Raw genomic sequence first — 22,950 nt, 5'->3', positions numbered from 1 at the left:
TTTCTTTAAGGGGAATTTCCGTCGGCAACGGAGCAATCCCGGAAGTGGACTGTAATGCATCTTTGGTTTTCATGCAAATTGGTCTGAAAAGTCTGGGCTGAATTGCCACATAATGTAGTTTTGACAAGCGCAGACCTTTTGAAGCAATATTTTCCTGAAAGTAACATTATTACAAATAAAACAATAACCACTTTTGAATTGTGATGCTTGTAGTTCAGTTACAACAGAAGACACAACACTGAAGAATTATTTTAAAAATAGTACTTTAGGTCTATTTATTTACACAAATTTAATAGAGGTAGAACCATCTGTATTATTTACAAATTTACAATAAAAATAAATAATTACATACAAATACATACAGTGATATAATCCTAGTAATCAAACTACTTCATGTTTTCTCTGGGTTCAATTAAATATAACAGGATTGATGATGAAATCTATCAATCCTAATCTATTGTTTTATTCACATTACGTTTATTCATGGCATAGCTGTAGTGTTTCCCACATAATTACTTAGATTCTACTTGTGGTGGTAGTTTATGGTCAGCAAGTAAGCAAGCGAACATTAGCCGCTAAAACCACAATATCACAATATACTTCACGTCAGTGTCTCCCCTGGCTAACTTAGCATTTGATTAGTCAACTACCCATACAGCTAATGTTACATGGCTACTTTATTCATGGGTAAGCCTAGCACTGTTAACCACGGTCAAAACAATCATACTAAAAATAACTATGAGCGTGTTCAACGTTGTTGTAACCTTATAACGTTACGGTTTAGCCACCAAGCATTAGCATGAGCAACTTGTCAATGTAGCACGTTGTAGTAAGCTGGATCGATATTGAAATATATCAATAAATGAAGTCTTGTGTTGCAAAACGGCATGTAGTCAATATAAAAATTATGCTTTGTGGCAAAAAAAAATGCTGCATTACTGTTACTGAGTACAATCCTTTGACATTGTATGATTTACGATTACTCTCGAACATATCATCTGGTGTTTCCGGTGTTTTGACAGAAGTTAGAGCAATTAGAAGGATCAAAGGTTATTTAACGCCATTGACAGGCGATCAAAAGACATGGTCCGTGTCACTGATTTAAATTACAGATTCCTCTAAGTTTGAACATTTTGGATAATTTAAGTACGCAACTTAAAATATACATATATAACATATAGTCGTTTTTAGACATTTTAATGCATTTTTTAATTACATAGTATACTGTTAAGTTTCCCATTGGTGATTAAATTTCGACAACTGGAGGTGGCATGTAAGAAAGAAAACTTATGATGCGATTGGGCAAGCCCAGTTTGAAAACAACTTCAGATGCTCTTGTGCCGAGCGCCCCTCTCACAGCCACTCTGCTGATCTGCTGTAGACTGAGGGGGGTATCTACGAAAGAGAAAATAACAGAGATAACATTGTATCTGTACTCTTAGATTATTTATATACTGGCAGTGACAGGATGCACATTTTAAATAAACAAACTTACTCTCATAGAACTCAAGGCAGAGATAAGGGGGAGATCCTGGACTGGTGTAGTGGATGGGTTTTTTGTTCAGATTATCTCTGGCGTACACGTTCCCCCCAAACTCCACGAGTAGATCAATCAGGTCAATGCTATTTGATTTGGCTGCATGATGAAGGGCTGTCTCATGTATCTTGGCAGCATTCACATTTGCCCCTTTGGGAAAGAAAGACATGTAATACTGTATGAGAGAGAGAAGTACTTCTCCTGTCTGTGCCATTTGTGTATATATACACACACTCATTATAAATGCCAAACTGTAATAATCACATTATAAAGTTTTTATATATATATACACACACACACACATAAGGATACTTTAAAATAGATATAATTACCATTATTTAAATTAAATTAAGTAATTACAAACCTCTTAATAGTTTCACATGGTGACAACTGATATTGTTATTATAATACGTTGGTTACTTTAATATCTTTTCTCAGATTAGTTACATAAAATATTCTATTTTATGATTGTTCAAAAATAATCTTGAATTGCAATCCAAATGACTAAACAAACTTCTTAAAAAAAAAAAGGTGTTGCTGCCTTGAAATAAATAATATATAAAAGCACAGATAGTCACAACCAAAATATCACATTTAAATGGCGTATAATCTAAATCCAGGTTCTGACCCCAAAATATTGTGAAACTTAATTTTACCTAGCTCTGGTGTGCAGGGGACAAACTCACCTGCAATGAGAAGAACTTTTGCACAGTCAAAATGTTGCCTTGCACAGGCTACGTGAAGCGGTGTCCCATAATGGCAGTCATGGGCCTCCATGAAAGCTCCTTGATTAATCATAAGCTGAACACAATCGGAATTCCCTATTGTGAGAGACAGAAAATGTATATCCCTTTAGAACCAAATGAAATGCTGCAGCATAGTGACTTTCCAAGCACGGCTGGGATGATAGGCAGGCAGTCATATAAAAGTAAATTTTAGAAGTTAACAGTACTCCAGCCCAAATGTGTGTACAACAAATCATTTCGTGCAGGCTTTAAAGGTTGCTGTAAATTTTATGTAGTTCCATCCTTTACACAGTGAGGAAGCTGTTGTTCAGCATGAATAGATTTTGGCTTGAGTTTCAGTTAAAGGCTTTCTCCTTACTTGTCACTTTAGTTTTTAAATCAATAATGCAATCATCAGAATGTGTTCCAATGCCTTAGCATATGCAGTACACTTTTGTCCCATAGTCTTACTGGTAATTCTGTGATTGGGTGTCTGTTTTATTGCTACATCTTGAAAGGATTTTAATTAGAATCAAGAGTCAAGAGCTCTGGTACTGCATTCTGCTTCCCCTGTTCTGCTTTCCCTTCCTGTCTCATCTTCCACTCCTTGCCTCTGGGAGAAATTTCGTATTAAAAAGGAGACTTTTTCAAATGTTTTCCACTTGGTTACTACATAAATGAAACAAGCCATGAGCAAAATGTGCTCCCAGCACTATTTTGAAAGAATACTGAGGAACTTAGTGTAGTTAAGGCCTGCCTAGATGATTCATTTATTCACTTTTACCAGAAAGATAATTTGTTCCCCCACTTTTCACATGCATTGACACGTTACCAACGTTCGTATGTAATCAGGTCTGGCATTGCAAGACTGATGTAACAAAGAAACCTAATCGTAAGATACATGACTCAACATACATACTGTACATTCTTGTGCGATGTAACAAGTGTATTAACAAGACGCACCTCCCATGCAAGCCTCGTGAAGTGGGGAGAAGGTAAACAGCCGAGGATTAACTGTTGCTCCGTACTCCAGCAGCAGCTTGACACATTCAAGGCTACCGGCTGCACAGGCATCACACAGCGGAGTGCTGCCATCTATGTTACGAGCATCAACCTGGAGGGGACACAGACATAATAAAATAAAAAATAAAGTCAATCATGCACTGATGAAAAAGCCATCAACATCACTAACACCATCTAACCTGTGCACCAGCATCCAGCAGCAGTCTGACGCATTGGGTCTGTCCCTGTATACACGCCTCATGCAGGGGGGTTATAGAGTCGACTGCCACAATGTTAACTGTTGCACCTCCCTCAATCAGCTGCTGTAGCTGAAGGGCCCTGCCCTGCGCAGCGGCCTCATGCACTGCTGATCGGCCCGTCCAGAATCCAAGACCATGAGCTGCAAATAGAGAAGCCAAACAATACTGAGCCTTTCTATTCATAAGGTTTACATTGTCTGGGTGTCTTGAGTGAGGTAGACTCATAATCAACTAAATTAAACATTTATTTTGTCATTCCAACCATTCAAAAGGCAGCTGAAATATTTTTTCATTTAGCCTCAAGCACAAAGTAGAGAAAAATATCCAGTGAGCTTTCCTTACAATTCCTGATAAAACACGAGACAAAAATTATATATTTTGGTCTTCATCCTGTAATAAAAGTAATACACACTCAAGTTTGAAAGCGTTACCTGTTTATGATCATCTACATTAACTGGATAGAAAGGGGCACAAAATAATGTACACCATGATCCAAACCATCACAATAGCACCAGTGAATTGGATTGTATTATAACACTGGTGTGCGTTAGGCCCATTAACCTGCACATTCATACAGTCGATGTTGTATTAACGTTATATATAGCTAAGTATCTAACTGTTGCTGTCAACAACCACTTTAAAGCATGCTAGCTAACGTTAGCCACATTGAAAGCTAACGTTAATCATTGCAGCTACCAGCTCCATCCGGTCATTTGCTTAGCTAACTTAGTTGTCTTGGGTTAGCTAGCTACTCCTGGTCACCAATTGTAAGCTACTTACCGATTTCTCCATACAAGGACGGTCTGTTCCGAGTGATCTCCATTTCATATTACTGTTTTCTTCTCCGTAAACCACGTAGATTCAGCCAAACATGTAATTAATTTGAAGCAAAAGAATAAAGACTGAAAGGGATGCATTATTGTAAAACTCGCTGGGCCGTCCGGTGCAGAAAGAGAGCAACTTCAGTCCAAATAAACGGTTGCTCAGAATTCTGGGATATGTAGGCGACTGACCTAGCCTGACGTGGTCATACTCAGATTCTAGTCAGAATTTCCCGACCTCGAATGTTGTGGGCGTGGCTAAATTCGGATGGCATCCGGGGGCCTGTTTCACAAAACCAAGATAAGGGATTAAGCCGGGATTTCCCCGTTATCCTGGATGAATTTGGCCTTGACTCGGTTTCACGAAAGTGGAGGCACATAAATCACCATGGAGATTTATTCTGTGCAGCTAGCCTGCTCCCGACCAGGCTAACAGCCAGGATTTATTTAATCCTGGAGCCTTTTCTGATCACCCAGCAGTGGTTTTACCCTATTGTTATCAGCCTGGATTAAAATACAACAGATGCATATTGCTGTTCATTTAAGTACTGTTATTAGCCTATTTAAAGTTGTGACCATTCTTTTATTTAATAATTATTCATGTGACAGTCATTGTTACTGTTATATTGCTGTATGAAGACTGCTGTTCATATTGTTGTTAGAAGTTTGATGAATATATTATGACAGTTGTTGAGATAAGTAGAAAAGGCTGATAAAATTTCAAATGTGTTTTAAATGAAGTATGTTACTAAGGGCAATACATACAATGCTGTACATTTCTATAGTTGACCAATCCACCTTGAATTATTTTAGTTGATTAATTTTTTTTTAATTCTTTAACAATAAGGGTCATGTTTGTTCAGCTTCCATGTGCATTGTATTTGGCATTCTTAGCACACAATTTGTGTTGTCCAGTAAACTGGGACTACAATTTGGGAGGATTGTACAATTTAAAGAACATATCCTAATTGTACAATCCTCCCAAATTATAGTCTTAGTTCACTGGACCACTAACTATCAAGTGATGTAGGCTACTGTAACAACAGGGAGAGGACACCTCAATGGTTTTTGACCTTATATTTTGCTGGGGGGGAAATAACTGATGAATATACTCTGTTCCATTCATGTCTATGTCCATATTTACAAGGGAGCAAGGCATATAATATGTAGAGAAGGAAACTCGTCCTCTATAAAAAAAATAAAAGAAACCCGAGAAAAAGCGTGGCACATAATAGGCTAGCGGACAGACTGAATGATAATCTAAAAATATACATTTATGAACTACTGCTCTTAACTGAAACCATTCAATGAGTCACTTGTCATTTGCAAAAACGAACAGTTGTACACTTTGCATTAAAAGCGAGCAGTGGAAGTTAATATGACTTAGGAAATTTATATTTTAGCCCATGAGAGAGAGGGAGAAACAGAGTGAAAGAGATATTTACGCATCATATTCTAGCGCTGTAGAAAATTGATCTTCATGATAAATTTCCTGAGTAACATTATCTTCTGCTTACTTTTAAGGCAAAGAGTACAACTGTTAATTTGTGCAAATGATTAGTAGCCTAATCCTTGAATGGAATGATTATGATTATGATTATGAATTATGAATTATGAATTATGCTCGATTTAGAGCAGTGGTCAGTTAATGTATATATTTAGGCTACTTACGCATTCAGTCGGTCCGTAATCGTCTGCTACGCTTTCTCATTTCACTTTCTCGTTTTCATTACAGCGGCTGTTTCTTTTATTTTTATACAAATAAAGTGTTTCACGTCATCATACTTCCACAAGAAGCTGCTGCTCACTCTGTATAAAGTATGTACAATGCGTATTCTCCATTTTGGCATCAGTAAATCTGTGATCGACCTCGCGTTTTTTTGAGGAAAGCCGTGGACGCGCATCTATCTGAATTACTTCAGACTCGCTCAACCTAGTTGCTCCTCCTCAGCCTGGCTTGGCCTTCATGAAACACACCAAGCCAGGATGCACAGATTAGACTAGGTCAAGCCTCGCTTTATCAGTTATCCTGGATTTATATATTCTGTTTTTGTGAAACAGGCCCCCGGCTATGACTGACCTACAAATAGGGCTCAACAGTCCCGCCCACAGCAGGTTCCGAAAGTAAAAATACAATGCAATGTCTCCATTGACATTTGCAGTATAAGCCATAAAATCGTAACCGTCGATGGTAGACTTAAAACCAGCTTGCGTACATGACTAAGTGATTGTATATGCTCATATAGACGCCAAAAATCATGGGGCACTAACCTTGTTTAGAGATAAATGTCTCTTATTCGCGATGTCTTGGATAAGTACTTCATTACCCACAATCCTGAACAATCCCACAGTGATGACTCTGATTGGTGGAACTCATGCTGGTGAGGAGGGGGGGTGTCAGTACCCGATCTCTGCTGTCTGCACGATCCGTCACGAGGATTTACGACACTGCACGAATCACGATCTGTTCCCACGCTTCTGACGTTAGCCTCTGCCGGGAAGCTAACGTTAGTTTAGCTAACAGCTAATTCGGCTAACCGCTAGCTAACAGCTTGATTCAGTGTAAAATAACGTTAACTCAAACTTAACACTGGGTAAAGCTGTCTACATCTGACGTAACAGCCGTTATATATGTAACATATGTATATATATATATATGTAATGGTTATTTTCAGGGTTTTTGAACTCATAGGGTTCAAAAACCCTATGAGTGACCGAGGAAGAGATGGAGTGACCCTGCCCGGAGGAAGCCCGGGGCCCCCGTCTGGAGCCAGGCCAGGATGGAGGGCTCGTCAGCGAGTGGCCGGGTTTGCCACGGAGCCCGGCCGGGCACAGTCCGAAAAAGCTACGTGGCATACATCTCTCCATCCCATGGGCCCACCACCTGTGGGAGGAACCGCTTGGGTCGGGTGCGCTGCCACACGGGTGACAGTGAAGGTCAGGGGCCTCGACGGACCAGACCCGGGCAGCAGACGCTGGCTCTGGGGACGTGGAATGTCACCTCTCTGTAGGGGAAGGAGCCGGAACTTGTGCGGGAGGTGGAGCGCTACTGGTTAGATCTGGTGGGGCTTACCTCTATGCACAGTCTCAGTTCTGGAACCATACTCCTGTATAGGGGTTGGACTCTTTTCTTCTCTGGAGTTGCCCAGGGTGTGAGGCGCCGGGCGGGTGTGGGGATACTCACAAGCCCCCGGCTGAGCGCCGCTACGTTGGAGTTTAACCCGGTGGACGAGAGGGTCGCCTCCCTATGCCTGCAGGTTGTGGGGGGAAACAAGAGTTCGGAGTATTCGGCCTTCTTGGAGACCTTGAGTGGAGTCCTGCATGGGGCTCCAGTGGGGGACTCCATAGTTCTGCTGGGGGACTTCAATGCGCACGTGGGCAATGATGGAGATACATGGAGAGGCGTGATTGGGAGGAACGGCCTCCCTGATCTAAACCAGAGTGGTTGTTTGTTGTTGGACTCCTGTGCTAGTCATGGATTGTCTATAACGAACACCATGTTCGAACATAGGGATGCTCATAAGTGTACTTGGTACCAGAGCACCCTAGGCCAAAGGTCAATGATCGATTTTATAATCGTTTAATCTGATCTGAGGCCGTATGTTTTGGACACTCGGATGAAGAGAGGGGCGGAGCTGTCAACCGATCACCATCTGGTGGTGAGTTGGGTCAGGGGGTGGGGGAAGACTCTGGACAGATCTGGTAAGCCTAAACGGGTAGTGCGGGTAAATTGGGAACGTCTGGAGTAGGCCCCTGTCCGACAGACTTTCAACTCACACCTCCGGCAGAGCTTTTCATGCATCCCTGTGGAGGCAGGGGGCATTGAACCCGAGTGGACAATGTTCAAAGTTTCCATTGCTGAAGCTGTGGCGAGGAGCTGTGGTCTTAGGGTCTTAGGTTCCTCAAGGGGCGGTAACCCACGAACACTGTGGTAGACACCGGTGGTCAGGGAAGCCGTCCGACTGAAGAAGGAGTCTTTCCGGGATATGTTATCCCAGAGGACTCCGGAGGCAGTTGCAAGGTACCGAAGGGCCTGACGGGCTGCAGCCTCTGCCGTGAAAGAGGCAATGCAGCGGGTGTGGGAGAAGTTCGGAGAAGACATGGAGAAGGACTTTTGGTCGGCACCAAGGTGCTTCTGGAAAACCGTTCGCCATCTCAGGAGGGGGACGCGGGGAACCATCCAAGCTGTGTACAGTAAGGATGGGACGCTGTTGACCTCAACTGAGGAGTTGATAGGGCGGTGGAAGGAGCACTTTGAGGAACTCCTAAATCCAACTAATACGCCCTCTATGGTAGAGGCAGAGCTGGAGGATGATGGGGGATTGTCGTCAATTTCCCTGGTGGAAGTTGCTGAGGTAGTTAAACAACTCCACAGTGGCAAAGCCCCAGGGATTGATGAGATCCGTCCAGAAATGCTTAAAGCTCTGGGTGTGGAGGGGTTGTCTTGGTTGACACGCCTCTTCAACATTGCGTGGAAGTCTGGGACGGTGCCTAAGGAGTGGCTGACCGGGGTGGTGGTTCCCCTTTTTAAAAAGGGGGGACCAGAGGGTGTGTGCCAATTACAGGGGTATCACACTTCTCAGCCTCCCCGGTAAAGTCTACTCCAAGGTGCTGGAAAGGAGGGTATCGGCGTAGTCGGGGTGGAGAGGGTTGCAGTTCGGTGGGCTGGGGATCTCATCGCTGCTTTTTGCAGATGATGTGGTCCTGATGGCATCATCGGCCTGTGACCTTCAGCACTCACTGGATCGGTTCGCAGCCGAGTGTGAAGCGGCTGGGATGAGGATCAGCACCTCTAAATCGGAGGCCATGGTTTCTCAGCAGGAAACCGATGGAGTGCCTTCTCCAGGTAGGGAATGAGTCCTTACCCCAAGTGAAGGAGTTCAAGTACCTTGGGGTCTTGTTCGCGAGTGAGGGGACAATGGAGCGGGAGATTGGTCGGAGAATCGGCGCAGCAGGTGCGGTATTACATTCAATTTATCGCACCGTTGTGACGAAAAGAGAGCTGAGCCAGAAGGCAAAGCTCTCAATCTACCGATCAGTTTTTGTTCCTACCCTCGCCTATGGTCATGAAGGCTGGGTCATGACCGAAAGAACAAGATCCAGGGTACAAGCAGCTGAAATGGGTTTCCTCAGGAGGGTAGCTGGCGTCTCCCTTAGAGATAGGGTGAGAAGCTCAGTCATCCGTGAGGAGCTCAGAGTAGAGCCGCTGCTCCTTCGCGTCGAAAGGAGCCAGTTGAGGTAGTTCGGGCATCTGGTAAGGATGCCCCCTGGACGCCTCCCTAGGGAGGTGTTCCAGGCACGTCCAGCTGGGAGGAGGCCTCGGGGAAGACCCAGGACTAGGTGGAGGGATTATATCTCCAACCTGGCCTGGGAACGCCTCGGGATCCCCCAGTCGGAGCTGGTTAATGTGGCTTGGGAAAGGGAAGTTTGGGGTCCCCTGCTGGAGCTGCTACCCCCGCGACCCGATACCGGATAAGTGGACGAAGATGGATGGATGGATGGTTATTTTCAGGTTTTATTTTGAGGGTCTTTTAAAGTTATTACATGCTGTCTCAGCTAGCGGTTAGCTAAATTAGCTGTTAGCTAAACTAACGTTAGCTTCCTTTGTTCAGTGGTGCACGGTGGTTTATGGGATGAGTAGTTCCTAGTTCTCTCTGAGATGAAGATGTGTACACAGTCTTGTACCTTTGACTTTTTGGGGATTTTCTGTTAGTTTTTTTACTCAAAATGATACGTTGTATGCTTATGAGTCAAGTCCCACCTGGTTAGCCTAAGGCATGGTCTAAAACTCTTCATATACAGATTTTCCCAGATGTCAATGGGAGAAATGAATGGGAAATTTACTTCCGGAACCCAAGGTCTCTCAGAGGAGGGGCGGAACTGTTGAGCTCTATGCTGTGTTCCTCTACAGGAATTGACGTCACATCCGAGTTGATCGCGTTCCAGTTACAGTTAGTTAAAGGGGGGTAGGGGGACTGACCAAGGGGGTAAGCTTCGCTTCAGAGCTCAAACCTCCTATAGCGCCATTTTGATGCTACAAAGCGATCACCCAACGTTAGCATTCCATTGACTGCCATTCATTTTGACGTCATTTTGACAGCGAATAACTTTACATCTGAAGCGTTTAAAGACTCTATTTGTCCATTGTTTATTTCTAAAGAAACACGACAATGTAGAAAAGGCTCCATTACCTTGTACCTCACGTTATGGCTCCATAGTAGACGTTTTTGTAAAAATAGGCTAACGATTGTGTCATAACCACGCGACTTACTGTCGCATAGTAGAGGAATTACCGTATTGTACAGGAGAAGCTCGCAGGCAGTTTCGACTTACATTAGCTGTTTAAGTTTAATTACTAATGTTAACTAGCATTTTTGTTAGCAGTAATTAGCCTGTGTCCATGTTATCTCCTTACATATACCTACGCTCTCCGTCTCTGCAAGATTGGGAATGATTGAGATTTCTCTTGGCAGAGCTACCAGAAGACTTACAACTTTCCGACAGGTTGCTCATGGCACATTTACGTCGTCTCTCAGTTGGAGGCTGCGCAGTAACACTCAGCGCTCACTGGAAAAGTGCTTCTAATGGCCTTCACTGGTCTCCGTCCTGAGCAACATGATCTGTTGGTCCATTTTTATATACTGTCTATGGGACTGACTAGCCCAGAGGTTTTCAAGAGGGGGTCCTCAGAGTTACTGCAGGGGGGCACCAAATTATTGTTTTGAAAGTTTTTTCAAATAAGATAAGGGGTCCTTTGCTTAGAAAACGTTGAAGACCCGTGCTCCACCCAGTAGCCATTGTTAGTTATACCAGTTGATAACAATGCATTATGTGGTAGCCTATTTTGCACATGCAAACACCATAGAAAGATGTCCACAGATAGAAGATGGACAGTGTACGTCTGATTTAATGAGATCAGAAGTGTTACAAACAGTATTGTTGATGCTTGGAGCAGCCATGTTGGATTGTGATGTCTGGGTCAGTGAGGAGAGAAATCCGATTTTGGGGGGTGTCCCCCATGGATGTATTGTATTTTGGGTGTTCTCATGAATGTGGATGTTCCAGTTGACATTTCCAACTTAAAACTCGAAAATTCCGACTTCCTACAATCAAGTTAAACAATTGATTGAAAATAGACACTAATTAAAGCTGCAAGCAGCGTTGGACGGGCCATCTCTTCTCTACGCACGTCGGGGTTACTGGCGGACGCCGCTCCTTGCGACTGTGCATTTGCGCGGCACTCAGACACTGCAAATCGTCACCAATGAAAAGGGAACTCCCTGCTGAGTTCAGTGATACCTCACACAAGACTCTACGTCATACAATTCATTAGCTGTGAAAGGGGGCGTGGCCAAAGCATAGGGGTCGGGGCAAACCTTTACCAATAAAAAAGAAAGTCTCTGCTGAGTTCATTGATACCTCACATAAGACTCTACCTTAAACGGGTCAACAGTTATGAAAGAGGGCGTGGCTTAAGCATAGGGGGGCGGGCCAAACCATCACCAATGAATAAGGAACTCTCTGCTGAGTTCAATGATACCTCACACAAGGGTCTACATCAAACGGGTCATAAGTTATTTTAAAAATGGGGCGTGGCTACAGCATAGGGGGCGGGTCAAACCATCACCAATCAAAAAGAAACACTCTGCTGAGTTCAATGATACCTCATACAAGACTCTACCTTAAACAGTTCAAAAGCCATAAGAGGAGGGCCTAAGTACATGGGCGTGGTTAAAGTATAGGGGGCAGCTCAGTGTCACATGTGGACCACACATTATAAGTTTCATGTAAATTGGATGGTGTTTGTCATATAAGGCGGATTTTGGGCAGATATGACAATGTACACTCAAGATACAACTTCTTCATTCATCGATAAATGCTCAAAATGGCCGGCACGCCACGCCCACACTGTTTGACGAAAAGTTTTTCTTTTAATAACTTATCTTAATAAATCTTTAAAGTATTGAGATGGTAAAGACCAAATTTGAAGTCCATCGGATGAAATCTGTAGGAGGAGTTCGTTAAAGTATAGCACCTTGACTTTTAGGCCTACTTCCTGTTGCCACTAGGGGGCGCTATTACTTTCAGCCAATATCGGCCTGTAGATGTCGTCAGGGTTGGACTCTTGAATGAATCCTGAAAAGTTTCGAGCCGATTGGACAATATACACTCAAGTTACACCCACTTCCTGTTTCAATGGCAAAATGCACAAAATGGCCGCCCCATCACGGCCATGCCCTACGACGAAAAGTTTTTTAATAACGTTTTTTTATTTTATTTTTGTTATTTATTCCATTCAGCATTGTGTCATTAGCATCTTTAACATCTCACATATATGTTTTCCACGTATACAAAACATACAAATATTTCACAGTAGGGATTAAACACACAAATAGACAAAAATTCACAGTTAAACACACAAATAGACAAAAATTCACAGTTAAACACAAAACTCAGTAAACTCGAAACGAGTACATTTTTCACTTCAGTTCACATTTTCATTCCCCTCTTGTAAAGACCTTTCTCTCCTGGTGAAGGATAATGCCAAACACAATCTTATGAACAATTGCACAGTCAAAATTTGTAGCAAGAACCAAGGGGATCCATAAGATACAAAGTTTTTACCAAATAAAGTCTGTTCTCAATGGTGTTACAAAATCAACCCAATTACTCCATAAATTCTTAAATTTATCAGATTCTAGTTTAACTAAGAAAGTCAGCTTTTCCATCCTGTAAATGTTATATATTACTTCGACCCAATCCTCCATTTTAGGTACCTCCGTTTTCAGCCACTTCCTGGTGATAGCTTTTTTACCTGCCACTAACATTACTCTGAATAAATATTTGTCCCCTGAATATATTAATCTCTGTTTCACTATTCCCAAGTACAAATCGAAAAAATGTAAATGGAAGTTCCATTTTCAAAATGTTTTCCATGCATTTCTTTAATTCGAGCCAAAAAGATATAATGGAGGGGCATTCCCAAAAGATATGAAAATGATTGGCTTTACTTTCTCCACATAGTCTCCAACATCTCGTATCCTGAGATTTCTGTTGTGCTGGTGTAATAAAATATCTTACTATGTTCTTCCAACCATATTCTCTCCATGAGAGGGAGCATGTTGTCTTCCATTGTTGTTCATTGATCTCTTCCCATTCCTCCTTTGACAACATCCTTCCCCCCTCCTTCTCCCACTTTTATATATACTGTATTATGACCTTTTAAATTTTCCACTTCTTTATATAATTTTGAGATTAATTTCTTGCCCAGATCTGATTCATATGCTAAAATAACTAATTTAATAATTCCCGACTCTACCTCATCTAAACTGGAATTTTTTATTGTTTGCTCCATATAATGCCTCATCTGTAAATATCTGTAGAAATCCTGATTTTTCAAACCAAATTGATTCTGTAGATCTTGAAAACTTTTAATTTTCTTCTTCTTAAAGAGCTCCCAGAATATTGTTGGTCCCCCACCCCAACTTCTGAAGCTCCCATCCATTGTATTAGGTGTAAAATCTGAATCATGTGCAATCCACCGCAGTAACCTACTCTGCTCTATAAGGTTATTCTTTGCTATAATCTCAAACCAAATGTTAAGGGATAAATCCAGCCATGGATTTAGTTCCTCATTAAGATGTTTTCTCAGTTTTTTATCATTTATTATAGCTTGTATTGGAATGGTAGTCGATGTGTGGCCTTCGATGTCTTTCCATCTCGCACTGTAGGCCGGATTACACAAGTTCTACATAGTTTTTAGTTGCGCCGCCTGATAACAGCTCTTAAAACAGGGCTAGTCCCCCTTTAACTCTGGGAAGCTGTAGAGTTCTATATCTTATCCGTGGTCTTTTTCCTTGCCAAATGTATCAAGAGATGTATCTGTCCCATTCTGTAAAGTCTCTGTCTTTTACTTCTACTGGCAGAGTTTGGAATAAATACAATAACCTTGGAATTCTTCCATTCATTTTGATCACCTCTACCCTTGAAGCTAAGCTTGTGAATGGGATTAGGTTCCATTTTACCATATTAGATTTTATTTTTGAAATGAATGAATCATAATTTATGGATTTCAGTTGAGAAATGGTCTTGAGGTAGATTGACTCCCAAATATTCAATGGATTTTGATTCCCAATTAAATTTGAATCCTTCCATTACAGCTCGATCCAGAACATAGTTGAATGTGAGAACCTGTGTCTTTTTCACATTCAATTTATAGCCTGATAATAAACCAAAGTCCTCAAGTGTTGACATAAGTGCTGGAAGAGACTCAGTGGGTTGCATCAGGTATATTAATACGTCATCCGCGAATAATGCTATTTTCTGTTCATCCCCCTCTATGTCTACACCTTTAATATCTTTGTTTTGTTTTATCCATTGGCTCAGGGGTTCCAAATAGATAGCAAAGAGGAGAGGGCTAATTGAGCAGCCTTGACGATATCCATGTTCTAGTATGAAGGAGCTTGAGAGATTTCCATTGATCTTGATCCTAGCTGTGGGTTTATTATAGAGAGATTGAATAGTTTTGACAAAAGTTTCATGGAAACCAAATCGCTCCAGCACCATATACAGGAAATCCCATCTGACGGAGTCAAATGCCTTTTCTGCATCCAGTCCCACTATTATTGCTTCTAATCTTTTTTTGATTATGGTTTGCATTACATGCAGTGTGCGCCGAATATTATCCTGTGTCTGTCTTTGTTTTATAAATCCAGTCTGGTCCTGGTGAATTATATCTGGCAAAATAGTTTCCAAATGTCTGGCTAGGATGGCAGTGAGTAGTCTGTAGTCTTGGTTAAGAACACTCACTGGTCTAAAATTAGAGCATTCCAATTTGTCCTTTCCTTCTTTTGGAATAACCGAAATGAAGGCTTCCTTCCAGGAGTTTGGGATTTCTCCCTTTTTGAGTACCCAGTTAAATGTATTTTTTCAGCAGGGGGGTCAATGGTTCTTGCAGCACTTTATAAAACTCAGATGAATATCCATCCGTGCCTGGAGCCTTATTTGTCTTCAGCTTCGAAATTGCCGAGTTGACTTCTTCAGTCGAGATCTCCCTGGTCAGAGCTGAGTTCTGGTCCTCAGTTACTCTTGGCAAATTTAAAGAATCTAACAATGAGACTATTTGATTCTTATTATTTATGTCTGGCTGAGAATAGAGATTTTTGTAGTACATTTCAAAACAATCATATATCTCTTCTGTCCAATATTTTGTTGAATTAGTAAATGAATACCTGATTTTATAAATATTATTAATTGACATTTGCTTTTTTAACCTATAGGCCAGCAACTTTGTCGACTTACTTCCTGTCTCGTTTCAAGAACATCAGCTTTTTTTTAATCTCCTGTGCCAGGATATCATTTATTTCTGTTTTAACCCTTTTGATTTCTTGGTTTAATTTCTCATCCACTTTATTTTTGTGTTGTTTTTCTAGTTTCTTGCAGTTTCAACTGCTTACACACAAAATCTTTTCATGTCACACGATTTTTGAAACCTCTCACTCAAAGTGCAAAATTACACAGCACATCTCCAAAACCAGAAGCTATTTCTCAGCCTTTCACTCAGTTTTCATTTGCATAAAACACTTTTTTCAAAACATTACACACAATTCTCTACCTAAGACACAAAAATCTAACAGGAAGTGACTTGCTTTCCTTTTCTAAACACAACCAATCAAAATGCTACACTTATTTACCAGGGCACACACACTCACCTCACATGTGCAAACACATTATGTCATAACTGAACACTAACCAAACACTGCTTTAGTATAGGCCTATACAGAGGTCAAAGGTCATATTACCTGTTTTGAACAATGGATGCCAACAATAGACAGAGAGCAAGGGGAGGAGGAGGGACAGACAGGGGACGACAACAAGGAGGAGGGGGAGGGAAGAAGAGGAAGGAGAGTCATCTCTGATGAGATAATGTGATCAACCATGGGTTGTCCATGAGAAAAGCCCATCTTGAGTAGCTTTACAATGGCGTCCATACTGCATACAACTATCTAATGACTATTTCAGCATTACAAATCAATCAGACTTCGTTTGTGCATACAATCCCCCCTCCCCCAACCCCCACCACGACACACAAGCACGCACAAACACACACAACACACACACACACACACACACACACACACACACACACACACACATATTCTTTATTCTAAAAATGATACCTTTGGTTTACATATGTTTGTAGTTTTGTTTTCTTGTTTCATACTACTGTATACAACACTGTGCTACTCTTACAAATGTGATGTTTTGTCCAATAAATATTTTCTGTTTTACTGTAACATTACATTGTTGTTTACAGTGCACTTTTCAACCACTCTCAGCAGATTACTTTCACTCTAGAACATTGTAAATGTAGATATAGGTCTATGAAAGACAAAAGAGCTTTAGATTTAGAACAACAGTGTGTACATGGTATATCCAAAAATTTACTATTATGAAAAAAGTGTTTGCCATTTGATGCAAATGCTTCATTTTGAGATGTGTTTATGGTATTTTGAATGCAGTGTTTCATTTTGAAGGATATGTGAGGCATTTTGCATTTTGTGTGTGCAGTTTTGGGAATTGTGTGTAGAGTTTTGAAAAAAGGAGACATAGTTTTGAAAACGTGTGTAAGCTGTAAACTGTAAGATCTGATTCTAGTTTATTGATTTTATCCTGTTTTTGCCTTTTCAGATATGCTGATTTAGCAATTAGTTTCCCTCTAATTACAGCTTTATCCACATCCCACAGCACAGATGGAGATACCTCACTATTATCATTCTCCCTTACATACGTCTGAATTTCCTTAACCAATTCCTCCTTCATTTGTCCTTTTAGAACATTTATGTTCAGCCTCCAAAGTGTTAATAACTTCATCTTTAACGTCTTAAGATGGTACAGACCAAATTTGAAGTCGATCAGATGAAATCTCTGGGAGGAGTTCGTTAAAGTACGACGTGGAAATGGCCAAAATCACACTCATTTTGAACTTTCAATTCAAAATGGCGGACTTCCTGTTGGGTTTAGGGTATGGCTCCAATGAGCTTTTTTGTCTGTCTTGACATGCTACATATGTGTACCAAGTTCCATTAGTCTACGTTGAACGTACTGCAGGGGCTAAACATTTTAACTTTGTAGGGGGCGCTAGCGAGCCATTTTTGTGCGCCTATTCCCGAAACCCTTAAAATACGTAAACTTTCACCAGTCTTGATGCGACCGCCAATTTTGGTGAGTTTTTGAGTATAGTAAGCCCCTCAAAAAGGCAATTAATTTGCCGTAATAATAATAATTCCTTCAGTTTCAATAGGGCCTTCGCCGCTGTCAGCGCTCAGGCCCTAATAAACACTAAAACCCAAATAATTTAGACATAGGCCTGTGGGTTCCCAGTGCATGGACATACATACATACATACATACACACATACTGGTGTTGTGCCAAAAAGTGATCATCTGCCAAAAATCATACACAAACACGTTAGATGAATGAATAACTTTAGCTGGCGTTCCAGCTGACGACTGACTCACGGACAACAAACACTGGCCAGCATGTGGAAGTTCACCTGGTCCTTCCTTGATATAGTGTCTATTGCAGGCATCAACTTTGTAGAGGCTGATATTGTGATTATAGTATTGTCTTTCTGCGGCATTTATAATTTCCTGTTGTTGTACATCTTGTAATTCTAGCTGCCCAGCAACATGTTAATGCTGCCAACTTTTGTTGTGTTACATATCTGGCAACTAATAAAGAATATCTTTTAAAGGGTGAGTGCATTACAGTCAGATATTGTTGTAGTTGTCTAGAGCAGTGGTTCTCTTTTTTCAATAATGTACCCCCTTTGAAATATTTTTTCATCATGTACCCCCTGACCAGCACAAAACATTTTCGCTAAAAAAAAGCTAGCTTTATACAGATGAGGTCCAATAAAGCGCTGTGCCATGTGATTTACTTTATAACAACATAGCCTACTGTAACTTAAACAATTAAACCTTAAATGCTACGTTGAAATGTTTACAATCACTAAATTCATTAATTATTAAAGTGAATAATTCTTTTAGGAATTATGCTTGACATTTTTATAACACACAAATAGCCTACCCCCTGAAGTACACCAAAGTACCCTTAAGGCTGTTTTATGCTTCTGCGTTGAATCAACGACGTACCCCCGCAGACTCCTCTGCGTGGCTGGCAGACACCTCGCAAATAACCTCAGACTTATCACCCCCTAGCGTTATGGCGGTGAAATGCACCACGATGCAAAGCAACCCCGACGCAAAACTCCCAAAGGGTCACGACGCCGTAGGAGCGACGGCGTAGCTACGGCGTGGAGTTGACGCAGAAGCATAAAACAGCCTTTAGGTGTATGCGTTCCCCCATTGGAGAAACACTCGTCTAGAGTATGGCCCAAGTGTAAGTAAATTCGGTCTGACAGAGGCATTAATCTGGGTCAAAGATAATTTTTTTGTTTCGAACTGCCATTGGAGCGCACCTCCAAGTAGTGTCTGAAACTATTGAAGCAGTGGCTGCTTGTGAGAACCTTTAGTTTTTATCAAGATATGAACACTGATATTAGAGTAGGCCTATGCTATTGTTTTTGTAACCCCTGAACATCAATCAGTGAAATTTTATAATATGTCAGAATTCAGCACAAGAATTCTGACATTTATAAAATGTCACTGTGTGTTTCGTGTAAATTTGACAGGCTGTCTCTAAAATTGTCATGGACAAACAATCGAAACAACTTTACTTGTATTTAGCCTACTAATTTTTCATTGTTCATAAACATCAACATCTGAAAGCCTGTCATTCTCCTGACGCCCTGGTGTTGTTAAATCAGAAATGGAAGAAAAAATTATTGTAGCTGTCTATGGGCGGTGAAATTCACCAAGCTTTGTGCGCCTCCGTATGAACCCAGACACGATGGCTTTCCATTTTCAGATGTATCTGGAACTTCCACAAAAAGTACAAAGCAGCAATACTGGTTATATTGGCCATGGTTGGTGGCGGAAAGAAATGGCGGAATAGGATCTACATGGAGCCCTTCTTCCTCTCCGGTGCAAGTAACGTGAAGAAACACAAAGTATCCTTATGTGAGTAAAAATGCTTTGCTTTTGGACAATGACATATTAAAGCTGCGGTAGGTAGGATTGTGAAGATCCAGGACTTAGCCAAAAAATTTGAACGACAATTTCTCAGTCCCTCCCCCCTTTCCGCTAAAGCCTAAAGCTGTCTCCTAAGCCCCTCCCCCCACAAGGGAGAATGAATGTGTGTGCATGAGCAGTGATTGACACGCAGTTAGACACCCCCCTGGCCCTGATTGGTGCATCTGAACAGGGAACGGTGGATTTTTGCAAATCGCACTTCAGGTTGTAGGTGGTGACAGAGGAGCCGTAATTTTTTTTAAATTTTTTTAAATTTTTTTAATTACCTGCTTCATGTAGTTCTACTGGAACATAGTTAGTTGTTAAAAGTTAGTTGTATAAGTCTTGCCTACTGCACCTTTAAGGGGAATGGAAAATTGGGAAAATATTGCGCGGAAATGCAAAAGTAGTTCCGGAAAAAAATGACCCTTGGGTGTACTTTGGGTGGTGAGAGCCACAAGTCACAACCATACACCACAGGGAACACAGAACTAAAACCAAAGTAGAAGTGGCTAAAAGCTGCATAGGTTGGGGGCTATCTGATTCTCAGCTGGTTCCATTTCATTTTACACATTGATGGTGAAAAATCATCATCATCAAAAATATTAATGGATTTAATTTAATGAAGCTTTAAAGACCATTGACCTCGATCCAGGTTGGGTAACTGGTCTTCAATCCAAGTTCTGTCAGAAGAAGTACTGGTTTCTTCTTAACACAAACTCATACTTCAGCTTAAAATACCTGCTCAAATGAAACTTGGAGCTTAAGTTTGGTGCTGCCACTGTGGGTGTTGACAAAAATGTCTAAAAGTTAAGTAAACAAAAAGTTACGTTGCAACGACTGTTAGTAGGGTTACTGCACTGATCCCAACTTTCCCCACAATCTCTATTAAACTAAACTAAACTAAACAATAACGTTACATAGATAAGAATCCACATCATAACCTTAATCTGTAGCTGTATCACGTTAAGGGTAGAAACAGGTTTTTCAATGGCATTTCGTTAACAGTTAACGTTAACAATCATTAATTTTTTACGGGTAAGGGGAAAACAAACACACAGGAAAAGTGAATCGCAGGCGCAGTCAGACTAGCTTCAACGTTCTGCCTCACCCTCACCACCACCACCACAGTTTGGTGTAGACTTTCAAGATGGATGCTTTCAACTCGATAGGTTTCTCTTTCTTTTTCGAAACGGACTACATATGTAGACCAACCCGGCATGAATACTAAGGAGCTTTAATTGTTAAATGGATTTAATACTCGTAAAACGATAAAAGTGGATTTTTTTTGTTTCTACGTGTTCGGACGGCCGTTAATTTTGCAACTTCCTGGTTGTCGCATTATTAATATCGATGTTGAAACTGCGGCGAAAGCTCAAGTTAATGCTACTGTTGAATGTTTGCTGGATACAGGATACATAGGACAAACGTTATACAATTCAGCTGTTATGTAAAAAACCAGACAACAGTTTTCAACGAAGGGCACAGGGACAACGAAAGATTTCATAAGTGTTCAGCAATGGAAAGTGGAAATGGTGGTGCCTCGAGGAAAGATGGTGAGCTTTTTTCTACTCGTGTAACTTTCACTTTAGGATTGACAAGAAACGTGGATTGGATATTTACTTCCCCCCTAACTATATTTGAGATGTAACGTTCACGTTAGAGGTACTACTGCTGTATGATTATACGAAAAAGGACACGTAGATAAGGTGCCATGTCTCATATTACAAGAAGTCCTAGGCTTGTGAAATATCCGGAAACTTTTTTGTTGTAAAAAAGCGAAAACGCAGTTTGCTGTAATTTTGCAGTATCGCTTTTATATTATTCTCGTTTGTATTTTTGTCCACTTCCAGGTGTTTTAGTACCGGTCTCAGAAAGTTCTGGCGTCTTTCAAAACAATATTTTAGCTCCACTTAAAAGTGCGTACTTGTATGAGGAGTCAAAGCAGTCTTTCAGGTATACATCCGCTGTCTTGGTAAATAATCCAGCACTGGAAGAAAAGGTCAGTCCAAATTTTAAATCCGTTCACATTTAATAAATAGCTGCTCAGGTTTGGTTGTCATTAACATACTTTCTTCTTTTACATCAGTATTGTGCTTTCCGAGCAAAGAGAAAAGAAGAAGGATATTCAAAGGAGGATCTGAAAGAATCCTATGGGTTTTTGCTGTTTGATGATGTCAACAAGGTAAAACGCTTGAAACACAAGCACACCTGAGAAAAAAACATGCTCCAACAAATCTTAAGATCTTGCTGATATCGATATTTGTCTTTGTTTAAAGGCAAATGCACTTGGAGAAACTGGTGTGCTCACTGGAAACAGCACATGCACAACTCTTGGAGATCCCTCTAAAGGTAACTTGTGGTGATTTATTTCCCCTTCTCATACTGCCATATTTCAAGCGGTAGTGAAATCACAGTGACATTCAGCAGCTCAGCCACAACCGAACAAGCGGTCATATTATGCACTGAACTCCAAGTTCAGATTTGTACACAGCAATTTCTGTAACATAACATAGATACAGTTACTGGTTACTTGGTAAAAAATGCAAAGAATAACATTAATACTGTCTCATTCATTTTAAGTATTTTACCTCAGTTATTACCTTGATGGCTATATCCAGAAGACTGTCTATGTATGCATCTGGCTTGTCCAAAGTATCTGTAGTGTGCAGGAGATCAAGCTAAGGAATGGTCCGTGTTAACCATTCTCCCCTACTTTTGAAAGTGAAAGCAAGTTGAATAGCTGTATAAATGTATACAAGTGAAAGTGGAAGGTTTTCTGTTCTGAAACAGAAACTATAAGTTGGTGCACAGCAGTTCAGGATATGAGTTGTGTCAAAGGCAGAAAGACAATGAGTTTAGTAGCATTTAGCATGTAATTCAATTTAAGTTTATTTATAGTGTTAAATCATAACAGAAGTTTACAGATAGAGTCGGTCTAGACCACACTATAATTTACAGAGACCCAACAATTCCCCAAGAGAGCAAGCGTTTGGTGCGACAGAGTTGAGGAAAAAATACGTCCTTTTAACAGGAAGGAACCGACAGAACCTGACTCTTGGTGGGTGGCCATCTGACGCTGCCATTTATTGTCTTGTTTCACTGTTCATTTAAACATGGATCTCGTTTAACTGTAACATGTATTCCTGTAACATGTATTCCTGTAATATGTTTTTTTATATTGCTTCACATTTGAAATGTTTCCTCTAACATATTTTGTCTGTTATCCCTCCACCCTCAAGGCTTTGATAAGTGAGGAAGTTATCAGGTTTAAACATTGGTCAAAGTCCTTGTTTTTCTGTAGACAGTGGTATGAAACCACACCGAAGTGGTATTGCAACAGATTTCTTCAAATGCACATTTATTCTTAATATTTTGACTTGCTTTTTTTATGGCTGAAAGAGATATTTGGAAAGGTTATACAGTTAGTACTTTTTCTAATATGTCTCTTCACTTTGTCAGCACATTGCT

At 40.8% G+C, this 22,950-nt stretch overlaps 2 protein-coding genes and 1 long non-coding RNA gene across 5 annotated transcripts in view; 1 reads left to right on the top strand and 2 right to left on the bottom strand.

Annotated features, from left to right (window-relative positions):
* Positions 1-246: 246 nt before the first annotated feature.
* Positions 247-4,588, bottom strand: asb13b (ankyrin repeat and SOCS box containing 13b). The gene is made up of 6 exons (XM_078257337.1): positions 4,305-4,588; positions 3,465-3,664; positions 3,226-3,376; positions 2,224-2,358; positions 1,496-1,687; positions 247-1,395 (listed from the first exon to the last, which is right to left on the bottom strand). Exons 1-6 carry the CDS (start codon positions 4,345-4,347, stop codon positions 1,247-1,249), a joined length of 870 nt encoding a protein of 289 aa, XP_078113463.1. The 5' UTR covers positions 4,348-4,588; the 3' UTR covers positions 247-1,246.
* Positions 4,589-16,490: 11,902 nt separating this feature from the next.
* Positions 16,491-22,227, bottom strand: LOC144522335 (uncharacterized). The gene is made up of 2 exons (XR_013502394.1): positions 22,083-22,227; positions 16,491-21,979 (listed from the first exon to the last, which is right to left on the bottom strand). It is a non-coding gene; the product is annotated as an uncharacterized LOC144522335 (long non-coding RNA).
* Positions 20,583-22,950, top strand: part of tasor2 (transcription activation suppressor family member 2) — a 25,511-nt gene continuing 23,143 nt past the window's right edge. For 2 of the 3 annotated variants that reach the window (XM_078257335.1, XM_078257334.1), the window contains exons 1-4: positions 20,583-21,035; positions 21,333-21,481; positions 21,569-21,664; positions 21,759-21,831. In XM_078257335.1, the coding sequence (XP_078113461.1) occupies positions 20,876-21,035; positions 21,333-21,481; positions 21,569-21,664; positions 21,759-21,831 (478 nt within the window). In that variant the 5' untranslated portion in view covers positions 20,583-20,875. The remainder of the gene's footprint in view (positions 21,036-21,332; positions 21,482-21,568; positions 21,665-21,758; positions 21,832-22,950) is intronic. The other variant, XM_078257336.1, reaches the window with a different exon arrangement.

Source organism: Sander vitreus, chromosome 8, assembly GCF_031162955.1.
Source record: "Sander vitreus isolate 19-12246 chromosome 8, sanVit1, whole genome shotgun sequence".
Taxonomy (NCBI): domain Eukaryota; kingdom Metazoa; phylum Chordata; class Actinopteri; order Perciformes; family Percidae; genus Sander; species Sander vitreus.
The sequence above is the reverse complement of the archived record's forward strand: the minus strand, read 5'-3'. Positions and strand labels throughout refer to the sequence as shown.